Source organism: Lichtheimia ornata (assembly GCF_029851405.1).
Source record: "Lichtheimia ornata isolate CBS 291.66 chromosome Unknown scaffold00002, whole genome shotgun sequence".
NCBI lineage: Eukaryota > Fungi > Mucoromycota > Mucoromycetes > Mucorales > Lichtheimiaceae > Lichtheimia > Lichtheimia ornata.
This window is the reverse complement of record NW_026695322.1, coordinates 411,855-424,436: the sequence shown is the minus strand read 5'-3', so window position 1 is coordinate 424,436 and position 12,582 is coordinate 411,855. Positions and strand designations below refer to the sequence as shown.

General features: G+C 44.6%; 4 protein-coding genes across 4 annotated transcripts; all 4 read left to right on the top strand.

Moving 5' to 3' along the window:
- Positions 1-715: 715 nt before the first annotated feature.
- Positions 716-2,121, top strand: O0I10_000645 (uncharacterized protein; the record flags this gene model as incomplete). Its single annotated transcript, XM_058480754.1, has 4 exons — positions 716-978; positions 1,041-1,193; positions 1,259-1,608; positions 1,667-2,121. 4 exons carry the CDS (start codon positions 716-718, stop codon positions 2,119-2,121), a joined length of 1,221 nt encoding a protein of 406 aa, XP_058348318.1.
- Positions 2,122-2,710: 589 nt separating this feature from the next.
- O0I10_000644 (uncharacterized protein) lies at positions 2,711-5,319 on the top strand (the record flags this gene model as incomplete). The annotated part of the gene is made up of 6 exons (XM_058480753.1): positions 2,711-3,320; positions 3,385-3,552; positions 3,614-3,657; positions 3,712-3,925; positions 3,988-4,413; positions 4,472-5,319. 6 exons carry the CDS (start codon positions 2,711-2,713, stop codon positions 5,317-5,319), a joined length of 2,310 nt encoding a protein of 769 aa, XP_058348317.1.
- A 1,256-nt stretch (positions 5,320-6,575) lies between these two features.
- Positions 6,576-9,684, top strand: O0I10_000643 (uncharacterized protein; the record flags this gene model as incomplete). The annotated part of the gene is made up of 7 exons (XM_058480752.1): positions 6,576-7,161; positions 7,225-7,392; positions 7,464-7,507; positions 7,581-7,794; positions 7,858-8,007; positions 8,061-8,759; positions 8,828-9,684. The coding sequence occupies 7 exons, from the start codon at positions 6,576-6,578 to the stop codon at positions 9,682-9,684; spliced, it is 2,718 nt and encodes a 905-aa protein (XP_058348316.1).
- Positions 9,685-10,011: 327 nt separating this feature from the next.
- On the top strand, positions 10,012-11,567 carry O0I10_000642 (uncharacterized protein; the record flags this gene model as incomplete). Its single annotated transcript, XM_058480751.1, has 7 exons — positions 10,012-10,072; positions 10,140-10,183; positions 10,238-10,391; positions 10,453-10,517; positions 10,587-10,857; positions 10,916-11,102; positions 11,177-11,567. The coding sequence occupies 7 exons, from the start codon at positions 10,012-10,014 to the stop codon at positions 11,565-11,567; spliced, it is 1,173 nt and encodes a 390-aa protein (XP_058348315.1).
- Between the last annotated feature and the right edge of the window lie 1,015 nt (positions 11,568-12,582).

Here is a 12,582-nt window from a genome sequence, read left to right as displayed (position 1 = left end):
GGGAATGTTCTATGCGTTGTGTAATGTGTGTACAGCAGACCGTGCGTGTGTACATGGCATCGGATACCTGGCACAGCTAACATACGTGATAGTAGTATAGCCAGTATAGAGCTGCCTATGCCCTGCTGATGCTGCATTCCGTTTCGCCGGTTTCGAGTGTTACGATTTCTCATTGGGCAAAGGTGCACGCACGTTGGCATAACAATTGGCTGTGATTAAATGCAGAAGGTAAAATGGACAAAGGCTGTGTCACCATACCCCAAAGTTTTGCACTAAGGGAAAAAATCCAAATATGCCATGTCACGACACATGCCATAAACAACCAGTAGGTGGGATTTCGAGACCGGCAATGTGTTATTCACTTTTTAACTATTACCAGTGAATAGAATTGACAGGGACAATGAGGATGATTTACCATGACAATGCGGAGTGTATGGATCTGGATCTCGATTATGCTGAATAAGCTGCCGCTGTGGCCCTGGCCCCTCCCCCAGGCACACGAAACAAACGTACGCACGACCATCATCACAGCTAAAATGTGCAAGTCAAGTATCGGAATGGTGAAGTTTCAAGTCTTCCTAAAATTCCACCCCAACTGGATTTGAAATGACACGCAATTTGCGCGCAAAGTAAAAAAGAGGTCGACTAAACGGATACACACATACACCTTCCTTTTTCTCTCTCTTTGTCCTCATTCACTACAACCAAACCCCCAATGGAGCATTTGCATCGACGATCCAATTCCAATCCTGCAACCACCTCTGCATTCCCACTCCTCGAAACACCTTCAGTGCGCTCCTCTATCCCAACAACTCCACAACCTATGCATACTTTTGGGCAACACCAGCTGTCAGTACAACAGCCACCAACACCTCCACAAGCTGTACCAGGTCCTGCCACCACAGCTACCACGAATGCAACAGGCAATACAGCACAAAAACCAGCACATGCGAATACCTTTGTGCATAAACTATACAAGTATGTCCCATGAAACATGAGAAAGAGAAATGCAGCTTATTGACATGATCGATCGATCGTAGCATGGTGGTTGACAATCAATATCAGCATTTGATCGCATGGAATTATACCGGATCATCATTCATTGTTTGTAACATTATGGAATTTTCTCGTGATGTACTTCCAAAGCACTTTAAGCACAACAACTTTTCCAGCTTTGTACGGCAACTCAACATGTAAGGATCTCATCCCCCTCTTTTTGCGGATCAAATCAACTGACATGCATGAATTTTGTGTGCAGGTATGGTTTCCATAAGGTTAACAAGTCTCCTCGTGGCCATCGTACATTAGCCGAGAATCAGATTTGGGAGTTTTCACATGCAAAGTTCTTAAGGAATCGACCTGATTTACTTGATGATATCAAGCGTAAGGCTATGGAATCGTCTGATACAGCAAGGAGGGAAACGGGTGACCTACATGCACATTTAGCCATGATGCAGGTCGCACAATCAGATATGATGCAACAAATCGGCCATCTGTTTGAAAATTTCAATGAGCTTGTCAAGGAGCTAGCAGAGACACGACGCAAACAAGCATCGCAGCAGCAAATGATGAAGAACATGGCACAATACATTTCTCAACAGAATGGAGGTAATTATGCGAGTTAATTTAAGGGGTCAAGGGATGTTATTGACAAGGAGGTTTATAGGCCAGTTACCTTCTGGGTTTAACATTGATCAATTCATTGATGGATCAAAACAAGAAAGACCACCTTCTATATTTATCACATCACCAGAGACAAACAACAACAATACAAACGACGTGTTGCACGACGTTTTCGGTGGTGTATCACGTTCACCTTTGTCCGTCCAAACACAAAATCTTCATCACCATCATCATCAACATGCACGACCCGATTTAGCACCACCTTCGAGCAATCGATTCGGTACACATTTACCACCAAGTCCTAGTCCAACAAGCCTGATCTCGGATGATGAATCAAGTTCTCTTTATTCGCCACATTCGCCACATTCACCTCATCCACCAACGCATCATTCTTCATCACTTGATCCACCTACGCCTCAACCACAAGCTTCCAGTCATGATCAACATCAAGCATCATTCACCTTTGTCAATTCATTGGACCCATTGTCTCACCGATAACATGTCTCTTTCTTGTTTTTTTTTTTTATCCTGAGACGGTACAATGGTTGCAACTTGTAGATGGTCCTTACCCCACCCTTCGCTCTCTCACTCTCTCACCACACATATATGTACTTTTATCATCAACCACCACATTGTTTCATGTCATTTCCTTCTCCCCCCACATCCAAATCCCTTTTTTTACTTGCTTGCGTGTGTATCTTTTTTGTTTCTTGTTGTCTCATCATGTATTCTCACTCCACCCTTCATCTGAATCCCCGCTTGTCACTCTTATTATATGTCAACCCCCATTTTGTTTCCATGGCTCATTCCGAACCACATCAATGGATTGTGTAATATATGAAATTTTATGATGGATATATTGGAAAAACGACATGTCTACTGTGATTCAAGTCAGCTATGGGCTGCAACTGAAAAAACAATGCATTCATCCATTACTTGCAATCAAAAAGTAATTTGCATGGGACGTACATTTGGGTATTGTGTTCACAAAGGTGAGGTTCTGGATGATGACAAGAAAACATATAAAAGAGATCCAACGGCCATTGAGCATGGACATCCATAACACACCCATTCCATTCGTTTATCAATGAAGTTGTTCAATCCAATCTTGGGTCTTGCAGCTGTATGGCTTTTAAACACGGCCCCCACCATCATCGTATCCGCTGCGGATGACAAGCAACAACAACAACAACAACCCAAATACGATCCTACTCAATTGGTGGATATTGTGCCAGGCCGTTTCATTGTCGAATACGCTGAACCCAATGTGCAAGCAACGAGCAAGAAGCTATTGGATTTGCTGCATGGGAAGTTTGACAGCACCAACGTGTCGGTGTCACAATCGTACGATCATCCATTGATGCGTGGTGTCACACTCCGAATTGATAGCACCAAAAAAAAGGATGATGACGATGACGATGACGATGAGAATGTGGTCGAATCCATGTCAACACCCAACGATGACATCGTCAAAGAAGTCATTGAAATGCTTGAAAAACAATCCATGGTATCCACCGTGTACCCTGTACGCCTCGTACGTCGTCCTGAATTGGTGCCCAAGCCTATGAGTGAATTGGATCGCCGTGATGCTATCAATATGAATGCCATGCAACCTCATGCAATGTCCCAAGTTGAAAGAGTACACCGCGAGCTCAAGAATACTGGCAAAGGAATGGTCGTTGGTATCATTGATTCAGGTACATTCACTTGCTGTAATTACCTCTTCAACATCATTTATGAACTGTCTATTCTTGTCACTAGGTATCGATTATCGTCATCCTGCTCTTGGCAACTGCTTTGGAAAAGGCTGCAAGGTGGCAATGGGATACGACTTGGTGGGAAACGCCTATGATGCCAGGAATCCTGGTAGCAGACCTCAACCAGGCCCCGATCCCATGGATAGCTGTGGACGAGGCAGCGGTGCCAATGGTAAGTACCTCTTCTTTCTCCCAAATTTGTCACTCTTTTTCTTACACAACCCTTTCATAAGGTCATGGCACCCATGTTGCCGGCATTGTTGCTGGGAAATCAGAGGTAGGTGTATCCACTAGATAGCGCGATTGCATGACACTCACGTTCACGTTGTAGAATTTCAAAGGCGTTGCTCCTGATGCGACATTGGGCATGTGGCGAGTTTTCGGTTGCCAAGGGTTGACCTCCAACGACGTCATTATTCAGGCTATGCTGGATGCCTACGAGGCTGGTGTCGATGTCATTTCAATGAGTCTTGGCTTTGGTAGCGGTTGGCCGTCGTCACCAGACGCCGTCGTGGCACAACGTATTACTGCAAAAGGCATTCCAGGTAATGAGTGATAACTACATCTGTTGTATCATACATCATCTCACATCGATTCTTCTACGTAGTCATTGCTGCTGCTGGTAATGAAGGAGAACAAGGTGCAATGACATTGGGTGCTCCTAGCGTTGGTCATGGCGTTGTTTCCGTTGCATCCATGGATACAGAAAGTGCAAGAGTCTCTGTTTTCTCTAGCATTGGCCCATCCAGTGAGATTGATTTCAAGCCTGATATTGCTGGTTTCGGTGGCAACGTCTATTCAACTCTACCCAGTTACCTTGGCGGATATGGTTTGATGAGTGGTACTTCAATGGCAACTCCTTACGTTGCTGGTGCTGTTGCTTTGTATCTCAAGCAAGCTGAAAAGAATCAACACATGGTCACCGATCCCAAGTTTATCACCGAGCAATTCCAAAACTATGCTTACAAGGCACCCAATTCGCATGCCAATGGTATTGATTCACCCCTTGCACAAGGTGCTGGTCTTATCCAAGGTAAGTTACAAGAGCATATGTATTTGGTCCCATGATCTAATGGCATGCTATTTGGCAGTTTATGATACGATTATGCAAAATGTCCACATTACCCCTGGCGCCCTTTCATTCAATGACACTGCCAACATTGTGAGGACCCAGCAATTGAAGATCCGCAACACGGGCGACTCAACGGTCTCATATCAAATCACCAACAATGCAAGCGTGGCCATTCAACCCTACGATGGCAGGAACGGCTATATCTTTAGTGAACCAGTGACCTATATTGACAACGCCAAGGCGTCCATCCGCTTTTCACAAAAGACAATCAAGTTGGCCCCCGGCAAAAGTGCTACCATCAAAGTGACATTGACGCCCCCAAAGACCAATCCCGATGATCACATCATGTACGGTGGCTATATTCAATTCAAGAGCCAAGTCCCAAACAACAAGGATCTCACTGTACCCTATTTTGGTATCGTTGGTGAGCAGCACAAATTACCTATCTTCATGCCTGGATCCCCTGTGGTGAGCGATGCCTCTGGTTCTCGATGGTACAAGAACAAGGATGACGTTTTCGTCTTTGATACAAGAAGCGGCAACATCCCATACTTTGTATATGGATTCCAGACACCAACAGCACATGTAAAGGCCACATTGTATACGGAGGATGGTCGTCAAGCATTGGGCAATGTTCAACCTGGCATGGATTACCTTGGTCGTACAACTCTTACTGAACCTTACAGCTCCACATTTTGGGATGGCACCTTCCAGCCTACTGCAAGTGGTTCATCCGAGTTTCCTGTTACCCGTCGTGTACCAAGGGGAAGATATCGCATTGGATGGAAGGCTCTGAGGTTGCTAGGAGACCGTAACAACAGCAACGACTGGGAGTCTTGGATGTCTTGCATTATTCAAGTTGTCTAACGAAACACCAAGTACCACCATCACCATCGTCGTTGTATTATTCTACCCTCTATCATCAATCACGCAATAAACGATTACACTGTACTTTTTACTTTAAAAACTTTGTTCATTGGTAACGCTGATACAAATCTTATTCAGCTGAAGATGTCGGTGAAATTCGTCAACCCAAGGTAATGGATCACATGAGCACATGCAAAAAGCCAGGCAACGAGATCTCTCCATTTTAAGTAGGTGTCACGAGTCAATGATCGGTGCTCAATATGTGTCACTTTACGGGGCGCATGTCATATCATTCACGATGGCGAGCTTGTTGTTGACCTTAAAGTTAATAACGGGATGAGTCAATGATAGCATAATACCTCTCCGCAACAAACCATTTTTCACCTTCCACACGCATGCCCTTGTACCCTCATCATCTTTAATTGGAATCATAAAAGTGGGTCAATGGGACACTTTGAGAATTGTTGGCAAGGATCTGTGCGTGTGAATTACAGACACACTAGAACATTCAGTGATGGTTGTTTTTCCACAATGTATGCATTTGATGGCAAGTAGCCAGTACAATGGATTGTACATAGCCTAAATCTAGCTGTGGCGAGATCGTCCTACCGCCAAAAGCGGGGAGTGCTTTGCATGATATGGAGTAACGAAACGTGTTCTTGTGTTCAAGCACACACACCAACTCTATGCTTTCCTTAGAATAGCAACATGTACCATGAATCCGAGGAAGAGGAGAACTTTGGTACGGTTAAAAAGTCACCCAGCGGCTGACAGCGTAGGTAATGTGATCATTGTTTAGATGTTTAATGTGGACACGTATGCAACACTGTGCATTCTCAACTGCATGTACAACAAACTTGAAACAATACACATAATGCACGAATTGCACTGCTGGGTCAACGAGGTCCGATTCAAGTGATTGTCGTAAAGAGGGAAGAGAGATTTTCCCGACGACGAAAAAAGTGCACGATGTTGTTCATCTGCTATGGTTGAAATTGCCTGTCGAGGGATGTCTCATTAAGCTATGGTCGAGCATGAATCCCATACAAAGGAACTTTTTCCAAATGGGTGCCTGATAAGCGATGCGTGTGTGCAACGTGTGCGTGCATTTTGTACCTGCAAATAATTGCAGTGACACATACACACACAGCAGCGGCGTGTAGAAAACAAACATATATATACCTGACGGCATTGGCCTCCGTATTTTCCTAGTTTCATACAAAACCCATTTCACCCTTCCATTCATTTTTATATTCATGAAATTTTTCAGTCCTTTATGGGGTCTTGCAGCAGCAGCGACCTTGCTGTTGGAGAGTAACCCGGTATTCGCTGCCAATGTCCATCCAAGCCAAATCTCCAAAAAAGAATTCGAGGTCGTCCCTGGTCGTTACATTGTCGAATTTTCGGGTGGCAATGTTGATGCTAGCAGCAAAAAGCTTACTCAATTGCTCAATGGCAAGTTTGATGATACCGAAGTCTCCATTGTTCGATCCTGGAACCATTCATTCATGCGTGGTATCTCGCTTCAAATCGATACCGTCAAAAAATCCAAGAGCAAATCCAATGACGATGATGAAGACCAAGTTGTGGAATCCATGTCCACTTCGAATGAAAACGTTTTGGACTCCGTTATGAAAGCCTTGCAAGATGAAGCATTGGTTACCAACGTTTATCCTGTACGCATCATCCCTCGTCCTCAATTGACTGCCACCCCTCTCAGCAGTGGCGCAAAGGGCATCGACACTGGTTTACTTGAACCCCACGGCATGACCCAAGTTGATCGTGTTCACAAAGAACTCAAGAACAAGGGAAAGGGTATCAAGGTCGGCGTTATCGATTCGGGTAAATATCGTGATTGCTGTTGCACCAGCAGTAATAATTAATTCAGTGCATGTAACACAATAGGTGTCGACTACAAGCATGAAGCATTGGGTGGATGTTTGGGCAAAGGCTGCAAGGTAGCCTTTGGCTATGATCTTGTTGGTGATGATTACAATGCTGAAGTACCAGGCAGCACGCCCAAGCCTGATGATGATCCATTGGATGATTGTGGTAAAGATTCTGGTGCAAGCGGTAAGCCTATTATTATTACTTTTTCATCTATCATCCTCGTATCATGTCATAATAATCATGTCGTTCTCAAGGTCATGGTACCCATGTCTCTGGTATCATTGCTGGAAAGTCTGAGGTAAGTTTTACCTTGGGATAATCATTGTGTGAATAATCTTAGATGGCTCTGACATTGAATTTGATGATTGTAGAACTTCACGGGTGTTGCCCCTGAAGCCACCTTGGGCATGTGGCGTGTATTCGGCTGTAAAGGTAGCGCAAGTAACGATGTCATCATCCAAGCTATGCTTGATGCCTATGAAGCTGGTGTCGATATCATCTCCATGAGTCTTGGAGATTCGATTGGATGGCCTGAAAGTGCCGATTCAGTTGTTGCTCAACGCATTGTCGAAAGTGGTGTTCCAGGTATATTAGTGTAACATGGCCCCGACGATTTTGCTTTATGCTTACATGTCACCATCGTTATAGTTATCATTGCAGCTGGTAATGAAGGTGCTAGTGGTGCCTTTACTGCTGGTACTCCTAGTGTTGGCCATGGCCCAGTATCTGTTGCTTCATTCGACAACAACTACTTTATCGCCAAGCAATTCTCTGCTGATGGTTTGGATGGCAAGCAAAGTGAGTACATGTACACCAAGCCTAAATAGTAAACCAACATGTAAACTGGATAGTTTATTCCCCAAGCGAATCCTCTGGTCAGCTTCCTGATGGTGAGCTTGCTCTTGGTGACAAGAATGTTGACAGCTCTTCGGATGCTTGTAAGGCTGAAAATGTACCCAAGGAAGTGAAGGGCAAGATTGGTCTTGTTCGTCGTGGCTCTTGTACTTTTGATGAAAAGGCTGCCAACCTTGCTAAGGCTGGTGCTATTGGTGCCTTGGTATTCAACGCTGAAGGTGATGTTTTTACTCCTTCCACAACTACAGCCAAGATCCCCGTGGCTGGTGTCTCGAATGAAATTGGTTTGAAATTGGTTGATCTTCTCAAGGGTGGTAAGACCGTCAAGGCTTCCTTTGATCATCAAGAAAGCACCCTTCCTGTATCTACCGGCAAGACTGTTTCATCTTTCTCCAGCGTTGGTCCTTCATACGAAAACGACTTCAAGCCTGAGATTGCTGGTATTGGTGGCAATGTCTATTCCACTCTTCCCCGTTACCTCGGTGGTTGGGGTATGATGAGTGGTACTTCGATGGCAACTCCTTACGTCGCTGGTGCTGTTGCTTTGTACCTTAAGCAGGCTCAAAAGGATCATGATCTTTCGACCAAGCCCAAATTCATCACCGAACAATTCCAACACTATGCTTACAAGGCCCCTAACGTCAACGTTGTTGGTATCGATTCTCCTCTTGCTCAAGGAGCTGGTTTGATTCAAGGTACGTAAATCAATGAGCTGGTGTTTCATTGTTCGTAACAATGAAAACTCATCCTATTTTGCAAATAGTGTATGATACCCTCATGCAAAATGTTCATATCACCCCTGGTGCTATCTCATTCAACGACACTGCCAACATTGTCCGCACTCAAAAGTTGACTATCAAGAACAATGGTCACTCCACCGTGTCCTACCAAATCAGCAACAACGTCAGCGTTGCCATTCAACCCTACGACCAAAATCCTTACATCTTTAGCGAGCCTGCCACATACATCAATGATGAGAGAAATGCCGCAGCCTCCATCAAGTTCAACAAGAAGACCATCAAGTTGGGACCTGGCAAGAGCGCTACCATCAAATTTACCATTACCCCTCCTACAAAGCACAACAGCCCTGATGATCATATCATGTATGGCGGCTTCATCCAATTCAAGAGCCAAAACAGCAAGCACAAGGATCTCACTGTTCCCTATTTTGGCATTGTTGGTGATCAACGCAAGTTGCCATTGTTCATGCCCGATTCGCCTGTGGTGACGGATGAGAATCAAAGCAAGTTGTACGATAGCAAGGATGATGTTTTTGTATTCGACCCCAAGAACGCAACCACCGTCCCCTACTTTATCTATGGTTTCCAAACCCCCACCGCACATCTTAAGGCCACTTTGTACACCGAAAAGGGCAAGGCTCTTGGTACTGTGTGGTCTGCAGATTATGAAATTGGCCGCAACACCCTTAGCGAGCCTTACACTGCCACTATTTGGGATGGCACTTACAAGCCTACCATTGGCAAATTTGAATTCCCAATCTCTTTGCAAGCACCCAAGGGCAAGTACCGCATTGGCTGGAAGGCACTCAAGCTCCTTGGCAACCCCAACAAGAGCCAAGACTGGGAATCGTGGACTTCATGCATTATTCAAGTCGTCTAATTTCTTGTACTTTTATTGCCATCTACCACGTTTAGTGTACCAATAAAAGAATATTGTAATTCTAATGTACTCTTACAAAAGAAAGGTCTACTTGTATTTGATAGTTCTCTAATTACCTCCGGCAAAGCAAAAGCTAAGTTGAATTCCTGTAGTAACTCGGCTCCTTGATCCATCATCCTCTTCCTCGTCTTTGGATACTTGCAGCTACTTGTCACCCCTTCAAAAAATGCATCACCATAATATCTTATCTTCAATGAGAAACGAATAGCCATGACATGTATTGTTGTGAATAAATACCTTATGAATGCTATCAGCGTGGTCTCTTCGATGGTTGTGGTGTGGCAAGTTGTCGGTCCCACTTCTTGTGAAAGAGGTAGCTGTGCCAATGGTAGGTACCTCTTCTTGCTCTCCTCCCGATTTTATTCATTCTTTCTCTTACACAACCCTTTCATAAGGTCATGGCACCCATGTTGCCGGCATTGTTGCTCGAAAGTTAGAGGTAGACATATCCACTTGGTGTCGCGATTGCAAGACGCTGACATTGCCGCTGTAGAATTTCAAAGGCGTTGCTCCTGATGCGACATGGGGCATGTGGCGAGGTTTCGGTTGCCAAGGGTTGACCTCCAACGACGTCCTTGTTCAAGCTATGCTGGATGCCTACGAGGCTGGTGTCGATGTCATTTCATTGAGTCTTGGCTTTGGTAGCGGTTGGCCCTCATCCTTCAGACGCTGTGGTGGCACAACGCATTGCTGCAAAAGGCATTCCAGGTAACAATGAAGACACTCTAACCTCTGTTGTACCATTCATCATCTCACATTGGTTCTTGTATATTGTAATTTTGCTGCTGCTGGTAGTGAAGGAGAACATGATGCAATGACATTGGGTGCATCCATGGATACAGAAAGTGCAAGTCTCCGTTTTCTCCAGCATTGACCCACGCAGTGAGATTGATTTCAAGCCTGATATTGCGGGTTTCGGTGGCAACGGCTATTCAACTCTACCCAGTTATCTTGGCGGTTGGGGTATGACGAGTGGGACTTCCATGGCAACTCATCTTTCGACCAAGCCCAAATTCATCACCGAGCAATTCCAAAATTATGCTTACAAGGCACCCAATTCACATGCCACTGGTATTGATTCACCCCTTGCACAAGGTGCTGGTATTATACAAGGTAAGTTACAAGAGCATATGTATTTGGTCCCATGATCTAATGACATGCTATTTGGCAGTTTATGATACAATTATGCAAGATGTCCACATTACCCCTGGCGCCCTTTCATTCAATGACACTGCCAACATTGTGAGGACCCAGCAATGGAAGATCCGCAACTCCGGCGACTCCACGATCTCGTATCAAATCACCAACAATGCAGGCGTGGCCATTCAACCCTACGATGGCAAGAACGGCTATGATCAGTGACCTATATTGACAACGCCAAGGCGTCCATCTGCTTTTCACAAAAGACAATCAAGTTGGCCCCCGGCAAAAGTGCTACTATTAAAGTGACATTGACGCCTCCAAAGACCAATCCCTATGATCACATCGTGTATGGTGCCTATATTCAATTCAAGAGCCAAGTCCCAAACAACGAGGATCTCACTGTACCCTATTTTGGTATCGTTGGTGAACAGCACAAATTACCCATCTTCATGCCTGGATCCCCGGTGGTGAGCGATGCCTCGGGTTCTCGATGGTACAAGAACAAGGATGACGTTTTCGTCTTTGATACAAGAAGCGGCAACATCCCCTACTTTGTATATGGATTCCAGACACCAACAGCACACGTAAAGGTCATGTTGTATACGGAAGATGGTCGTCAAGAATTGGGCAATGTTCAACCTGGCATGGATCACCTTGGTCATACAAGACACACCTCGTAATGAGGCTTACAGCCCCACATTTTGGGATTGCACCTGCCAGCCTACTTCAAGTGGTTCGTACGAGTTTCTGTTACTCAGCGTGTACCGAGAGGAGAATGCCTTATTGGATGGACCGCTTTTAATATAGTTAGAGGATCGATTCAAGTTGTCTAACGAAACACCAATTACCACAATATTATTCTACTTACCCCCATCATGGTATGCTCCTCGCCATTAGTCACACGCAATAAATCATTTTGCTGAGCATCTATCTTTAATACCTTACTTCATTGGTAAACATGATGCACATGAGGAAGTCCAAGGTGTTGGTGAGATTTTTTCCTAGATAATGGATCATTTGACCACTTGGTATATGCATAATGCCAGGTATCAACCTCAAGTGATACAAAGCGCACCCAACTTTATGTGTCACTTTATAGGATGTGGGGGATCAACAAATAATGGATCGACTTTCAAGATGCTGTTTTATTGGTACGCCTAAAGCACTAATCCAGCTCAAGGTGCAAAAAATCAGGCAACGAGATCAGAGTGACACAAAGTAAATAGCGATGCTCAGCCCTATGTGCCACTCTATGGGATGTGGTTGATACACACAAGAAGCGATAGAGACTTTAAGGAGTTGATGGGACGGTTGTGCGATGTACTTTGTGTATGCGAATGGCAAGATCATATTGGCGGCGTCATCTTCTGGTGCTTGGATAAACTTTGTCGCTGTGATACCTTGACCAGCCGCCTTGTACTTGGTGACGATCATTGCCTGTATTGGCATTTGAAATAGGACAGTGATCATCGTTTAGATGTTCAATGTGGGGACATTTATGGAGCAATGTGCCTTTCGACTGCATATACAATACACTCTTCAAACAATATGCAAGAATTGCATTGGTCAACGAGTTGCAATTTGAGAATACACATGGGTCTTGAGGAGTGAAAGGATTTCCCGAGATCGATGTCCTATTCTGCTATAGTTGAAATTTTCTGTCAAGGATGTCTTATTAAGATGTAGTTGAGCATG